The sequence below is a fragment of the Macrosteles quadrilineatus genome, unplaced genomic scaffold (genome assembly GCF_028750875.1).
Source record: "Macrosteles quadrilineatus isolate MER2022 unplaced genomic scaffold, UCM_ALF_1.0 Scaffold_2__2_contigs__length_208266976, whole genome shotgun sequence".
NCBI classification, from domain to species: domain Eukaryota; kingdom Metazoa; phylum Arthropoda; class Insecta; order Hemiptera; family Cicadellidae; genus Macrosteles; species Macrosteles quadrilineatus.
The window spans coordinates 106,187,426-106,204,096 of NW_026542595.1; the positions used below are offsets into that span (position 1 = coordinate 106,187,426).

A 16,671-nucleotide genomic window follows, 5' to 3' on the forward strand; every position below is an offset into this window, starting at 1 on the left:
CTACTGATTGTGATTACTCACCCTTGTAAGGTACACTAGGTGCTGTCATGACTGCCTCAGCTCCGTACTCCTGCTCTAGTCTCTGGTTGAACACCTCCAGATGTAACAGTCCCAGGAAGCCTACCCTCCATCCCTGACCAAGAGCTGGACTTTAACGGAAAAAGCTTGTATTAATGCATCAAAATCCACAGCTTCAATAAGATTGTAAACTTAGTTAACCCTTTGAAAAAAGCAAGGATAAATTAGGCACCACATACAACTGGCTAGTGCTATTAGAGTCATTATACTTGCACAATGTGAAAACTTTTTAACACTACTTGAATTAATTTCATTTCATTCTTTGCCAATTTTGATATCACCATCAAAAGTTTTTTGTAAACCAGCTGACCCTTCTGCTTGCATATTCAATATCATTGACCACAATTCCCTGCATATCTGCTAGACAGCCTTCTTCCCTCCGGCTAAAGTAATTTTTGTTTCAACGTTGCTCTTAAAATATCAACCAAACAAATCGGCACAAACAAAAATCTGTGTAATCAAGAAGATTTTTGTTAGTTTTGAAGTTCTTGCTCCTGGCCTTCCATGTGGTCGAAAGTTTTGATGATAGTCAGTACTAATGTCCATCCGAGTGGCAGAAAAAACAATGTAAGATTTATCTAAGCTTCTGAGCAGTATGTTGCGGCCAGTACAGCTTGTTAACCAATTGATCAAGACAATAGTTTAAACGCATATTTGAAAGCAAGAACTCTAACCACTCAGCTCCAGATAAAACTTGAAGAAAATGTAAATATCCTGACAAAGGGTGAACAAATAGTCTTTCAGATATCAAAGTGTTAAATTGTTTCACTATAACAATTATAGTTAAATTGCATCAACAATGTTGAAGAAATCAGTCCAACCTACCTAGAGTCTGGAGTCACTGTAACAGCAGGATCGTTGAGGGCTAGTTTCTCTATGGCATTGCGCATGTTGACGTGTTGACCCTGGTCCATGGGGTAGACTCCGGCGAAGACCATGGGTCTGGCGGGGGTGAAGCCCATCAGAGGTTCCACGGAGGTAGAGGAGTGATGTATAGTGTCTCCTATGTGAGCCTCCGCCACGGAGCGCATGTTGCAGACCATCCATCCCACCTGGCCCCCTACACTGGCATACCACAGGGGTCAGTTCTCAGAGTGGTGCTCTTCACAAGTATATTTTTATCCATGTGTTTTTTACTTACCCATTCCTACAAACATCGCTAGTAAGGCACCTGGTCTTTGGGGGATCGAGCTCGACCAGAGGTTAGAGTGCAGGACTTTGGTCCTTGAGGTCCCGGGTTCAAATCCCACCAAATCAACAATGGATTTTATCAAAGTGATAATGCCGCAACCCCTAGGTCTAGCCTGAAGTAATGTGAAAAACAATCCGACCTCGTTCCTAGAGTACTAGGACTAAAAAAAAATTAAAAAAGGCCTTGTTGCTATCTGACGTCAAACCTTTGCTACATAATTAATTTATACAGTCCAATGAAAAAGGTCTCGATCCAGGATTAATCCAACTCCTTTAAATCAGTGACCTTTACATTTAAAAGTGAGAAAATAACCACTCAGCTGCTCAGATAAAATTTTGGGTAAAAGCTAAAATTCCTGATACGGGGTGAACAAAATAGCAGCCATGTCTAGCCTCCTCCCTCCTCTAATACTAATACATGGCTGTGGCGAGCACCACAGTCCCAGCCTACCGAGACTTAGCTTAGCTGTAGCACTACCTCATATGGAGCGTCTGCGCCATGTTTGTTATTATTGTTATTGCCAAAGCAATAGGCTGGCGAGTGGGACACCACACACCAACACCACAGCCTTGTGTTAAAGAATGTTATGGTCTTAACACTGAAAATATACCTATTTATACATACAGTTTGTTGGTAGGTTCCTCATGCGGCCTCAGTAAGCCAACTCCTTTGACAGAGTATTTCCGTTGGCTGTGAGCTGATGTTATCTCATCTCCCACCTTCAAACTACCATCCCTTATGTAGACTAAAGCTACGGCTCCGCGGTAACGATCATACCAGCTGGAAACATTAATTTAGTTACACTTCTTTAAAAGCATTAATTATCTAGTTGTACCGTTTAGAGAACTTAGAAAGTCTCTACTATTAGAGAAGGAGCTAAGTAGCTTAGAGTGTTTATTTGTGCAATTATAGAGTAATTTCATCTATTTTCTTAAGAAAGCTGTTAAACCTGTTCATTAAAAAGTGCTTAACACGTTTGCTGCTACGGACGTTCCAGAACGTCAAACGGGCCACGGCGCCAGGAGCTAGGAACGTTCCAGAACGTCGCCGTTCATTGATGTTTAACGTTACCATGGATCAGCCAGCTCGTCACGAGCGTCCTATATTTCTTTGCAGCTCGTGGGGACGTACTTTTCTGACAATAAAAAATATAGTTTCCCAAAATCATCACCAGGGTCGTTTAGAACAGGGCTTTGTCCCACCTCTTACCTGCTAGAAAGTGATACTACTTACCGACTGCAACCTGGGTAGTGCTGCTATCTATCTGAATCACTTAGTACTATGTCCAAAGCCAGTTTTATTGCAGAACATTGCCATCCAGCACAACTACTGTTGTTTTTACTGTAATTCAGTGTATCGGCAGCAATTTTTATGCAGCGGCGAGCGTTAGTTCAGCTCCTGGTGCCGTCCCGGCATCTAGCGGTCAGCAGCGAACGTGTTAAAACCCTGGCCTAAGCCACCTTTAAGTTACCAATACCGTCATGACCTAGTTGTAAGTTGATTTGAGGAAGGAGTTTTATTTATGAGATTTTGGTACAATTCTGAATGAGGCAAAGCTTTAACGAGGTAACACAAGTTTAGTAAGGAGTATAGAGTTAATGTATAGTCATTAACTAGCAGTTAACAAAGAGTTGGCACACTCTTGGAATGTCAGTTAACCAGAAATCGGGTTAACAGTATAGTGAGTTGATGAGTTTACTCTTTTTGGCATGCAATTATACTGTGAGTTTATAAGTACCCAAAAGTTTATTGGCAGAGAGTTAACTGATAATTTAAAAAGTTGTTTGCGTAAAGTTGTATATTAAAAATTGGAATACAGTATAAGGAATTGTTTATGAGTATTGTAAGACAAATAACTATCCTTACTATCAAATTACTAAATGAATGTATATAATCGACCCACCTGTCAAATATGAGAGCCCGTAGAGGAGCTTCCCTATCTCCAGGAGGCGGTGGTATTCTCTCTACCACTGCCTTGAGCACATTGTCCACACCAGTGCCTACTTTAGCTGATATCTGCGGACAAAACATAACATTAGAGTACACAGTTCAGACATACCAAAAGAGTAAAAAGTTTTTATCCAGTTTTTATGTTTGAAAATCTTCAGCTAAAGCTCTCACACATTGTGAGTCAGTGGCTCAGTCGGTATTTCCACGGAGTTTAGACTCTAGAGAGTACTATATCATTTAAAATCAAAATTGGGCTTGCTTTTTACATGACAAATTATTCAGAATGCTAACTAGAAAAAATGTTTGCCATGCTGAAGGACTAACCATCAAGACATCATCCGGATCAATGGTGAACAAGTTGAAGAGTTGATCTTTGCAGAGATCAGGATCAGCGTTCTTTAGATCAATCTTGTTGAGTACAGGCAGCACAGTGAGGTCTTGACCAAACGCAAGGTAGAAGTTAGCTACAGTCTGAGCTTGAACACCTTGGTTGGCATCTACCAGAAGAATCACACCTTGACATGCTGCTAGAGACCTAAACATTTTAGAGAGCGATAATGATAAGTAGGTCTAGGTCTTCACCAAACGCAAGGTAGAAGTTGGCTACAGTTTGAGCTTGAACACTCTGGTTGGCATCTACCAGTAGAATCACACCTTGACATGCTGCTAGAGACCTAAACATTTAGAGAGTGATAAGTAGGTCTAGGTCTTGACCAAACGCAAGGTAGAAGTTAGCTACAGTCTGAGCTTGAACACCTTGGTTGGCATCTACCAGTAGAATCACACCTTGACATGCTGCTAGAGACCTAAACATTTAGAGAGCGATAATGATAAGTAGGTCTAGGTCTTGACCAAACGCAAGGTAGAAGTTAGCTACAGTCTGAGCTTGAACACCCTGGTTGGCATCTACCAGAAGAATCACACCTTGACATGCTGCTAGAGACCTAAACATTTAGAGAGCGATAAGTAGGTCTAGGTCTTGACCAAACGCAAGGTAGAAGTTAGCTACAGTCTGAGCTTGAACACCTTGGTTGGCATCTACCAGTAGAATCACACCTTGACATGCTGCTAGAGACCTAAATTTAGAGAGCAATAATGATAAGTAGGTCTAGGTCTTGACCAAACGCAAGGTAGAAGTTAGCTACAGTCTGAGCTTGAACACCTTGGTTGGCATCTACCAGAAGAATCACGCCTTGACATGCTGCTAGAGACCTAAACATTTAGAGAGCGATAATGATAAGTAGGTCTAGGTCTTGACCAAATGGAAGGTAGAAGTTAGCTACAGTCTGAGCTTGAACACCTTGGTTGGCATCTACCAGTAGAATCACACCTCGACATGCTGCTAGAGACCTAAACATTTAGAGAATGATAATGATAAGTAGGTCTTCCCAACAATTCTGTGGTGGCTTTAAGTCCCCTGCAAAACTAGTGGTAAAGTGAGGGATCAGAACCATGAAGATCCTAGGTCGGCAACAAATAAAAATTAAAATAACTACCGTACTTTATTTGGAATTCAGTTAAAACAAAATTAAAATTATGTCCTTGCTAAAGCAGATTTGACCTGCATTTGTTTTCAGTGCTCATTGACTATCACAAGAATATAAAATAGCTTATTCCCTATATGGGAAATTCGCTAAAAGGAAGTACCAAATTCAACTTTGTTGTTTGCTGTGGTACTATAAACAATGGCAGTAGACATTTTAAGCAAACTATGAATGTTCCTTACACTTTATGGACACAGAAATAAAAATTCTTTTAAAATTAGTTTTTGTGGACAGTGTTTAGGACTTCATACTATGGAAAGGTAAACATTTTCTAAAAATACACTACCTGGCAACCTCATTGGAGAAATCAACGTGGCCAGGTGTGTCAATGAGGTTCAACAAATACTCTTCTCCTTGGTGATTGTAGAACAATGAGGCAGTCTGAGCCTTCACTGTAATGCCTCGCTCTCTCTCTACCTGCAATCTGATATTAACAAGATTGTGAGATAAATATTGATATCAAGTTACCTACCTACTCATTAAATATAGCCTTTTGTAATATAATTAATTGAATAGCAAAAATTAACAGCTCACCTGTCAAGCACTTGTTTATTTTCTGGGTTTGCCACCAATGTTCCCGTCATCTCCAGAAGCCTATCTGCCAAAGTACTTTTCCCATGATCAACGTGAGCTATTATACTAAAATTTCTTATATTCTTCTGGGGGATTTCTTCTGCACTTGATACTTTGCTTTCATTGGACTTAGTTTCAACCTTCTCTCCATAGTTTTGTGTTAGACTGGTAGATATATATCTGAAATACAAAATCGTAAATAAATAAGTCATCCCAATACATATTAATAACCTTATTGCTGAAATCTTTAACCAGATGCTGCATCTATCTTACAAGACGCAAGAGTCAAAATCTTCGATCACTAAAGAAAAGTCTCTCGTAGGATTAAACATCCTTTTCCCAACATTTGCCCAAACTCAAGTTTTTCCCTTACTTTAGCTGTAGGCCCTATATTCTAGATTAGGCCTATAGTTTGATTGATTTAACAAATAGACAGGGGTTTGAGCTTAGGCTACTTCTTGATTTGGTGCACTTCATTTTTGTATCAGATTGTCAGTTAACGGACAGACAGTCAGACAGTAAGGTTCTGGTAGATCAAACCTACCTTAGATTAATTTACCAATGAGTAAAATGACACTTGAAAACTGAATCATTTCAGACATGAAACATTATTACCATAGAAGACTAAAATTTAAGGTAGGCCTACATAACCTCACGTCCACAGTTCATAAATGTATGGTCAAACCCACTACATGTTTCGCCTATACATAGGCATTGTCAAGTGATTCTTCAAGAACGTTTCGTCCATTGTATGTAGACTCGTCAAAAAATATTTAAATAAATACACAAAACACGATAAGTTTACATTGTACGAAACATTTAACACTTAGTAGGCCTACTATTTACCGGTCGCAGTACGGTAAAAGGCTCTGCCTCCGTACCGCTAACGTAACGTTCTTGAAGGATCACTTGACAATGCCTAACTTATGTATAGGCGAAACATGTACCGTAGTGGGTTTGACCATACATTTATGAACTGTGGACATGAAGGTAGGTAGGTACCTTAAATGTTTGCCTAATCAACAGTTCAGGGGCTACACAATGAATTTCAAACCATTGAAGACCTCATACCACGCTTTGGAGTAAAAGTAACGAGTAGGAAGCAATGTTAGCACTTTATCTTTAGCCTGTCAAGAATAGCTGTGAGTATACTAAGATGATTCATTCTAAAATTCTATTAGGCTACTACCTTAGTAGGGATGAGCATCGATAGTCGATGTTTTTGAAACATCAAGGTTTTTTTTACATCGATGGTAGGTTACCAATGTTTTTTGCCAAGCATTGAGAGTACAAAAACAGACAAAAACCTGAAAAACATTGATGTTTTAATCCCAAAAACATCGATGTTTTCGCAACAATGTTATTGGTACAACGATGGTTGACCTATCAATGCTCATCCCAAAAATCCTACTAGTTCTAAATTTACTGCTAAGAACTCAGGAAAGGTTAAGTTTTCCTAGTTATTTCAACAGACCCAAGTAATAACATAAATTGTCTTACCTCTGACAACGACACCAATAAATGTCTCCCCTAAATTTTTTAAACTTTAAAATTGATTGATAATTTGCACTCCTTGACAGAATAGGTTTAATCCACATTGTCTCAGATAGGCACAAGCCCAACCTTTAAGAAATGTGTATAGCCTATAATACCCTGATATAAAACCCTACAATAAATTGAATTGCATTCTCGTTGGTTGAAACTGTTTATAAAAAAGACAATATTTATCATCGGACCAAATTTGAATTATTTTGAATAAGAATAGATGAATATACTACTTTTTAATATTTTATTATAGGTTAGGAATTAAGTATAGTTACAGCAGCTCACTTTCACTATCAAACTACAAATTCATAACAAAACATAACAGCTGATGAGCTAATTGATGGACAGCTGTTTTTATTTATTTCGTGCTGAGCTGATTAGTATTAGCAGTCTGGCCAAAATCAGGGCAATAATAGTTTATATCAGTGCATTGATTATAAATCTAACAAGGGCAATAATTAAATCTAGTCAGAGTACACTTAATTTACAGTTTCTATACCTATTGTCAGCTCAAAACAAGGTTATTATCATAGACTAATCAAGTGGACTTCTCATTCCATTGTAAAATTTGAAGCTCGATTTTCGTGTCTGTCTAGTTCATGTTGGTAACACTGAGCGCTAGTGTAAACAAAACTTTGTTTCTATTATTTATTTTAGAGTCAATTTAATTATTTGTACTTTACTGTTTAATTATTTACTATCCCAGATAGCACGTAAGCTTGATTCAAGCCTTGAATTACGCTTGCTTTTACTTGAAATGGCAGCTTTGAATGGTCACTTTAGATTCAAACTCGAGTCAAATGTCAACTTCGTGTAACACACTTGAATTACGCTTACAGTGGATTGAATTAACAGCTTTGAAATGTCACATTAGATTCAAACTGGATTCGAGTATACAAAACACACTACTATTACGCTTGCGCTTGCTTGTATTAACAGCTTTGAAATATCACATTAGATTCGAATCCGAGTCGAGTGTAATATTACCCACAATGCACTTCCATTACGCTTACGTTGGCTTGAAATTACAGCTTTTAATTATCACGTTGGATTCGAATTGGAGTCGAGTCCGAGTGTAAGTTTACCCATAATTCCGAGCGGGAACGACGCTAACGGTGGGACCGACACTTGAAGGAAGACGCCATCGGCCATATTGCTTTGTTTTGTTTATTGTGTATTTAGTATTTGTGAGTGATTCTTCATTCTCAATCTCTCTCATTGAGTTGAGAATATCGATATTGTGGTGCTGAGTTGTTCAAGTTATTATATTATTGTTAAAGCTGATTTTTTATTAAGTTTCATCTAGGCCTATTTCTTCTTATCCATCAAGGTAAGTTCTTATTAGCACAAAATAAGTAAACTCAAGTCAAGGATTGTAACTAACAAAATCAAATCGTCTTAAGTTAATTAAGAATAGCCTAGGAAGAAATTAAGTAAACTCAAAATCAGTGAAAATTTTGAAAGAACTAAGTATAGCCTAAAGCTAGCCACTTTTGAGTTGGTAAGCCTACGTGCAATGAGTAACTTAGCCTAGCCTAAAAAATAAAAAGGTTAGAGGCGAAGTGTATTTAAATAGGTTATGACCGATAATGTGTTGTCAACTTATCGGCCTAACTTTGTTTGAGTTGTTTGTATGCATAAAAACATTTTTTTTTTACCAGCTTGGATATCAAGTTCTCCATGTAAGATACTTAGGTATTGTGGTACCGGTATGGTCTAACTTAGGCCTAGGCATTGTCTTCACTGTTTGTAGTATAGACTATGGTAGGTTATAGCCTAGATTAGCCATAATGGGCCTAAGTTACGTTGTAGACTATTCTATAAAGCTGGGTTTTTCTAGGCGGGGAGAGAGTAGCGTGGAGAGTGAACTCCTCTTGTCTTAAATAGTTTAATCTTACTGTTTTCTTAGGAAGCAGAGCGGAATGCCATGTTAATAGATTTTCCGCTCTCCGCGCTCCTTTTCCGCGTCTAGGAAAACCCAGCTTTAGACTTAACTTAATGCCATATTTTATACCATGATGTTTTAATGTGTAGGTAACTTATATCTTAGGGCTAGGGACTTAGAGCTAAGTTACTTCAGTAGCCTACTCGATAAGTATTTTAGCCTACTTTGTTAGTGACACTGTCAGATAAAATGCAGTAGGCCTAACCTACGTTTAATTGCAGTAAGAGTCTGGTCAGCTTTCAGGCGATTAGTTTCTGATATAGGTAGCCTCATTTCTTCTCCATTAAACTAAAATTGGCATTAAGTTAGGTTAACTTACTTTGATTTAGTCCACTTAACTTAAGGCCTATTTTGCTTGGAGCGACTGTAGCGATAGTCGCACAGCGATTATCGCTCAGTTACTATCGCTGTTACGGCGACCGTTTTGCTTAGAGCAATTGATTTACGGTCGTCGTACGATTTTTCATCAGCACTCACAATGGTGAGGTCATGAGTGCGTGTTGTAACTTTTTAAACTATCTCCTCAGGGAGGAGTTAGAAGACGAGGCTCTACTTGACCCTAGGGGAAGTATCAATAGACGATCGATAGAAAATACATAGTGATAGGATAGGATAGCAGTGAGTGATAGGGTTTGGAACGGACACGTATCACTAGATGTCATTAGGTAGGATATAGAGAAAACTGTAGGCTAGTTTAAGCTACTTATTAAAATCAAAACTAAGAAAAATGCAAAGGAACCTAAACCTAAATAAATAAGTAGGCTAGGTTATTTATTTAGGTTACTTATTTAGGTTTAAGTTTTTTTGCATATTTCTTAATTTTAATCCTTTAGCCTATAGCAAAATAGGCTAGTATAATATAATATACAATACATATAAAAATAAATTAGATTAAAATGTTTTTCGTGGACCCCACAAAAAAATGCTTGCGGACCACACCTTGAGAAACTCTGACCTAAGTTAAACTTAATAATTTAGGTACATCGAATGAAACATTTTAATCTGAGTCAAACATTTAAAGTTATAACTTTACTTAAGTATTTTATGGGAAAATAACATAATCCTAACTTAACTTAATATTTTAAGGTTACCTAAGTTAAATTATCGAATAAAAGTTGCATCTAATGATATAAAATAGGCCTTTTGTAGGTTTATTGCAGAACTGTACCTGGGTGTTTTAATATAAATATTTTATAACTAAAATAACTTAGGTCTAGGCTTAAGTTTAGACACAGGTTATGTAATAAAGATCTTCTAAATAAAGTTATACACATCGGCCTACAGCTGGTTTATTTTTAACCAGAAGCGGTTAAGATAGGCACTGTAGGGGTGGCACAATTTTTATTTCACCTGCGGAATTTTAATACGGACGAAATGAGAGTAAAAAAATAAAAAAAATTATAATATGTGTAATATAAAAATTAAACTGTCATAACCTAACCTAACTAACCAAACTTGCTGATAATCGCTACTGATGATCGCTATTACTAATCGCTACTGAATAATTTACTACCTTTAGTCCATCAGTGACGTTGAATATTAGGATCGGTCTATTTTGATCGCCCTACCGGCGCATGTACCGATCAGTAGCGAACTTGTTAAACAATTGATTTATTAAAATACTAAGGATACCTAATATGAAAGTAAAATCTTGAACTTCAGAAATTAAACCTAACCCTATGTTTGAAATGGGAAGACAAACTTTAGTTCTTAGGGGTTAAATGTAGGCTATTATTCTGTATTAAGTTCATTGTAGGCTATTATTCTGTATTAAGTTCATTGTAAGTATTTTTTTTTTTAGCTGCTGCACAGAAAATGTTGGGCATAAGTGAAGTCACGGAAGCCAAAGTTACAAGCGTTGTTGCTAAGTGGCTTCAACAAGCCAAAACCAGATGTGAAAGAAGGTAAGGATAAAAAATTGTCACTAATTAACTATTCAACTCATCATTAATAGAATGCCATTGGTAGCCTAATAATACAGTAGAACCCCTCATATCCGGCCTTGGTTTTACCGGTCCTCTGTTTATCCGGCCCCTTCCAGGAAGCCAATATCAAAATTTTTTTCTCACAGCTTACAGACGTTTAGATGCAAGCACTAGTCTTTGTGACTGCTCAAGTCATAAAATAAATTGTTCTCACTATTTATCTGTTTGCTTATACATTTATTGGCTGAGTCACTATACTCAGTTGAGCTAGTAGGCCTAACCTCTGATCAGTTGGCTGATTATTTCCAAAGTGGGTTTAAGTACAGTACAGTACGAGTACATTAATTTTTGTATTTCACAAAATGGTTAAGAATGTTGAGTAGAAATGCAAGTACCATTTAAGTCCTAATGATCTTTAAGTACAATTTATTGTCATTTTTACCTCCATTTAATATGTTTTGTTACCTGGAATCATAATATTTGTACATTCATTACTTAATGACTTTAACCTACAAATATTTTTTTTCCTTTATTACAAACATATGTTCATTTTTCTAAAAATAATCCCAGGACAGAATTAAATGATACTTTTGATTGCATATATTGATTACCTATTATTATTAGGTATGAATTGTCATTTTCATAGTAGGTTGGTTTATCCGGCCAAATCGTTATCCGGTCAGGGGCTTGGTCCCGTGGTGGCCGGATATGAGGGGTTCTACTGTACTGTACAGTGGATTCAATTATACAGGGAAGGAGACAGTTGAAACTGACGTGCCCTCATACTTGTTACATGATAAAAGTCTAATAGAAAATATATTTAAGCCAATAATGTTAATTCTGTAAAAATAGCCAAACTATAGACACTTTGGGATAATTACTGTAAACAAAACACAAGATGCCAAGACTTTATGCCTTTTAAATATTTTGATCTTTAGACATGTGATGAATGGTCTCAAATCTATCCTACAAGACAAGTTGTTTCAGCACCGCTCACTTCCTGCCGATCCAGTGTGGTTAAACCGTACTGATAAAAATTGTCTGGTTTAAGAAATATATCTGCTGAGTGCAGTCTGGTTACTAGGTGATCGGGTAAAAAGGAGTCTACTGCATAATGGTTTTTCATAAAAATGTTTTTTATTGTTTATCATTATGATTACTCAAGTACTTTATAAGCTAAAAATACCCCCGCCGCAGCAAACCTGCCGACTAAGTGAATTTCCATTTGCCTGAATTGATTTTCAATTAAATGTATTTAATTAACATTAGCTTTAATGAGTACCTAGGCTTGCTGCTACAAGGAGGGTAAAAAAGTGTGTTTTTTAGTAAAATATTAATTACTTAGTATCAAATAAATAAATTTACCAAGTTTGGACAAAAACAAGCAAACTACGACATTTTACACTATTCTCCATAAGAATTTTAAAATATATATATTTTTTTTCTCCGTAACCAATAATTGTACAAAAACACTTTGATATACTAAATCATTTGTTTTTTAAAGCTCTTTAAAAAGGTTTGGAGAGAAATTGGGAAATTTTGTGATTAAAGGGTCAAAAATTAGAAAAACCCATTTTTACCCCATAAAACCCCGTTCCCATGGTCCGATCATGCTGGTTCGCGAACTTATTCAAGTTTATCCCGCCTTACACCTTCAAACCAAATTTCATCAAAATCCGACAAAAATTAACTTAGCCTACACAAGTTATCGTGTTCACTGACATATAATCTATATATACATATATAAAAATGTGAACGAATGGTGTTTTTGGGCTCTGGGGACATCAAAATGAAAAAGTTAATCGGTTCCGGGCCTAGGTCTTACCATGCCACCTACGGTAATAGAAACTTTCCTATAGGGAAATTCGCCAAAAGAAAAATGCTAGTATTTTTATTCTTGTAGAGGGGTTTTCATGTTTCATAGCAATGCTGGGCTTACCTGGGTTAATTTATACAGTAAATGAAAGCTTATATATATTTGTAAAGTATGAGCAAGATTTGTAACAAATATCTTGGCTATATTTAGGATAACCAACCAAGAACTATCACTAGGGTGGTCTGCCGTTACACTTTAGACGCATAAATGAGAGAAGCATTATTTGAAGATTAATGGCTAAAGCAGCTAACAACCTACTGTACAATATGTTCCCTTTCAACAGATTCACCGTTTGTTTGCCCGATATTATTTAGGTTCTAAAGAATGACAAATTTATCTGATAGTTCATTTATTTAGTTAAGAATAAGAATTGATAAAAGCCTGACCATTTGCTTGTACTTTGTAAATGCGCATAGCGGGATGTACTCGTGCAATCAAAATTTGTTCTGCAATCGTCAGGTCAGTTAATTTGTTCGGGACACTTGACACATCCATATTATTTAACGCCGTGAATTTAGTTGCATTTGAACGACAACGCGAACAAATCGGTGATTGGTTTGAACACCAAAAAATTGCTTGAAGCTGTTAGTTGTTGGCGATGACAGTTAGTGCAAATGTAAAATTTTAGTGCATCTAATTCATGTTAGAATTGATTAGCTAACTGCCTATCATTATCAGCTTCTTCCGCCACTGCTTCATCTGGTTCTTCTTGTTCACGACGCCACTCTCTTACAATATTTGCGTTATTGGTGCGACGACCAATATTACGACGTGGCCTTTGAGGCATGCTCAAAACAAATATAGCAATACTGTTACTTCCATTGATAAACTGTTACATTCCAACTTTTACCTAGGATGAAAGTAAACATTGAAATGTAAACAAAACAGTTACAAACAATTAACATATGTTTATCTTAATTAAATGAAACGAGATAAACCCATATGTCAAAGACCCAATATAATTTTTCTTTCAACTTATATTAAAATAACAAGCGAAATTGCGTGACCTGTAAAATAAAATCCAGAAGGAAATTTGCAAATATTTTTTACCTAAACATTGTGCTCAGTATTCTTTAGCTGTTGGCCAAATTTCATATCAATTGGTCAAGCCATTACATTCTGATGCTCTTACAAAGAAGTTACAAAGTGAGGGAAAGTGAGCTTCGCTCAACTAGTTTTATACTTAAACCGTAAAATACAAAATCCCGCAGATTCACCTAATTATTTTATCGAAGTGATAATGCTGCAACGCCTAGGTTTTGTCTGAAGTAATGTGAAAACAATCCTGGGCTTGTGTTTAGCATTTTTTGACAATAAAAATGTGATTGTGTTTTATACATATTAATAATTAATACTGTACTAATATTATTGTGAAGATCATATATTGTATTTGTATATCATTGTAGGAATAAATTCATAAATTTTCACTAAACTTACACTGGTTGTGAGTTTAACTGCGTTAGTTTAAAATGTTGCTTACTTGCCTATTTTTTTATACCAGATACAAAATTTATCATTTTGGTTGATTATCCTTAAATTTAATATTGATTCTATTTGTTTTGACTTTTTTTCAGAGGGAAAAAACCTGCCACTGTGGATAGTGGGGAAGAAGTTCCACTCAATGGGGATGAAGATCTTGTTGAATAGATAACTTACTCTGTATTATTTAAGTAATCGTAAAATGGGGAATTTTTTAAGGAACTGTTTGTTGAAATTTAAAGATACGCGAGGCATTTTCAAATGTAAATGTGTTATGTAAATCTTCAATATAAATCTATTTAGACAAATTATCTCTTGTGTTTTATTTTTAATTTCAAATAATTCTGAATTCTGCGTACTGAATAGTAATAATATGTAAAATTGTAGGGTTGAAAACTATAATAACTCATGTTTTCCTGTTTTTAAAAAAAACAAGTTTTTAGATGGTATCTCGCTTTTTTATTTAGAGAAGTTGTCTTGGCATTTAACAACTAGAGGCATTGAAGTTATTAGATTATGTTGTGATTGTGAAAAATTAATTATCTGAAATATTGGAAGATTATATTGTGCTATGCATCTCAACCTAAAAAATATGAAATTTTTATTACATGTAAGACTGTGTGAATCCTGGTAAAAGCATATGAATTAAATTTTCAGAAATAAAAAAAGAGCTTGTAAGTGGCTAAAAAAGAATTATTTCTTGTATTCTTCAATTTATATTTAAATAAGATGTTTCAATTTTTATTCAAATTAGATATTTCAAGTTTTATTAAAATTGGATCTTTCAAGTTTTATTCAAACTGGAAGAGCGGGAACTTCGACGCATGATTTTAACTTGAATCAAGTTTACAAACCCGATCCTTCAAGTTTGCAGATTTGACAAACCAAACTTATTTCAAGCTTGAATCAAGTATTTTTCCAATTTATATTTAGATTAGATAGTTCAAGTGTTATTCAAATTAGATGTTTCAATTTTTATTCAAATTAGAAATTTTAAGTTTTATTCAAATTAGATGTTTCAAGTTTTATTCAAACTGGAAGAGCGGGAACTTCGACGCATGATATTAACTTGAATCAAGTTTACGGACCCATCCGAGCAAACTTGATTCAAGTTTGCAGATTTGACAAATCAAACTTGTTTCAAGTTTTAATCAAGTATTTTTTGCTATCTGGGTTGGGACGAGTTATTGTTTATGATTAAATAGTTTTATTTAGACGCACGAAACAAGGCCAAGCTACTTAAGTAGTAGCACAGCCACATCTAATACAAGGCCGCGACGTTCGAACTGGCAACGCCGCACTCACCCGCCGCACTCACCCGCCGCCTGCGTCCGGCACTCGTGCTAGGCTATAAACATCAATGAGAGTATTGCTGCTCTGTATCAATGAATGAAAGTATTTAAATTACATATTTTATTGGATTTAGGGTATGGTAAAATAGACAAATTAGAATCAAGGTTTTTATTTTGTGAAGAATTGCAACATACCACAATATTTCTAAAACTAAAAATATACAAACGAAATGTTTTTGGACGCATATATCGTATTGTAAGTACGATGAATGTGGAAATAGATGGACTTTACATATTTCCTTTGTTAATTTGATAATCTATACTATGTGATATAACAATCTCATGGTGTCTGTATGTGTGTTATTCAACATAGTAAAAACTACTAGACAGACTGGACTTAAATTTTACAAAATATAGCTACTATACCAAGAATAGTAATACAGAAGGACTAACTTATTGCCACTTCAATATTTGTAGAGACATTGGGATTTGTAGAAACTAACATCTAACAATTTGTTCAAATAAAATTAATTTTCAATTTTCAATAGAAATATTATTTTTTAGTCTACCTGAGGAATCCATAAGTTAGCGACAACAAAATTTGAACTTTTCATTTTGAAGGCATACTGACTAAATAATTTATTTTCTTTGAATAATTATTACCAAGCAAACGTATTTCATTTTATAAACGATATCAGAAGATAGGCCTCCATATGGCTTTCCTCAATATTAATAGAATTGTTTTATCACATCAACATTCAGACTGGAGTCGGAGACTATGATCATAGATAAAACCATAGATAAATCATACTCCCTTATAAAACATACTCCCTTAGTGTTGATTAGTCTATGCTATGATGCTTTTATTGTTAGATGGTGTAGTACATATTTTATACTAGGCCTACTTAACAGAAACACCGGTTTATTTCTTCAAAGTGCTAGTTATATAAGTTATTTTATTCACTTAACAACAACTTTGATCAATAAAATAGACAAATAAATATATAAGGAAATAGTACGGCAATATTATACCATTGAGTATAAACCTAACCATTGAGTTAGGTTTATACTCAATGATTATACCTACAACTCGCTTCTCGCGTCTATATTTACACGAATCATTGTCTTATTCTTACATTATTTTACAAATCTAAGTTCATATTCGTGAACATTTTTTATACAAAAACGAGAGTTGTTTAAAGATGTCTAATTTGACAGAAGAATAGCAGGAAGCCATTGTTTCTTACGCGGCGCATCACTTGGAATCTTAGA

At 35.5% G+C, this 16,671-nt stretch overlaps 1 protein-coding gene and 1 long non-coding RNA gene across 2 annotated transcripts in view; one reads left to right on the plus strand and one right to left on the minus strand.

The window, feature by feature from the left end:
* Positions 1-7,175, minus strand: part of LOC128985976 (translation factor GUF1 homolog, mitochondrial-like) — a 30,721-nt gene extending 23,546 nt beyond the window's left edge. Inside the window, exons 1-8 of the mRNA XM_054406004.1 lie at positions 6,838-7,175; positions 5,299-5,517; positions 5,051-5,188; positions 3,545-3,755; positions 3,174-3,286; positions 1,895-2,050; positions 904-1,143; positions 22-149 (exon numbers count right to left, since the gene is read on the minus strand). Coding sequence (XP_054261979.1) covers positions 22-149; positions 904-1,143; positions 1,895-2,050; positions 3,174-3,286; positions 3,545-3,755; positions 5,051-5,188; positions 5,299-5,517; positions 6,838-6,935 — 1,303 coding nt within the window. The 5' untranslated portion in view covers positions 6,936-7,175. The remainder of the gene's footprint in view (positions 1-21; positions 150-903; positions 1,144-1,894; positions 2,051-3,173; positions 3,287-3,544; positions 3,756-5,050; positions 5,189-5,298; positions 5,518-6,837) is intronic.
* Positions 7,176-8,098: 923 nt separating this feature from the next.
* LOC128985758 (uncharacterized) lies at positions 8,099-14,284 on the plus strand. Its single transcript, XR_008490071.1, has 3 exons — positions 8,099-8,212; positions 10,629-10,731; positions 14,203-14,284. It is a non-coding gene; the product is annotated as an uncharacterized LOC128985758 (long non-coding RNA).
* The last annotated feature ends 2,387 nt before the right edge of the window (positions 14,285-16,671 follow it).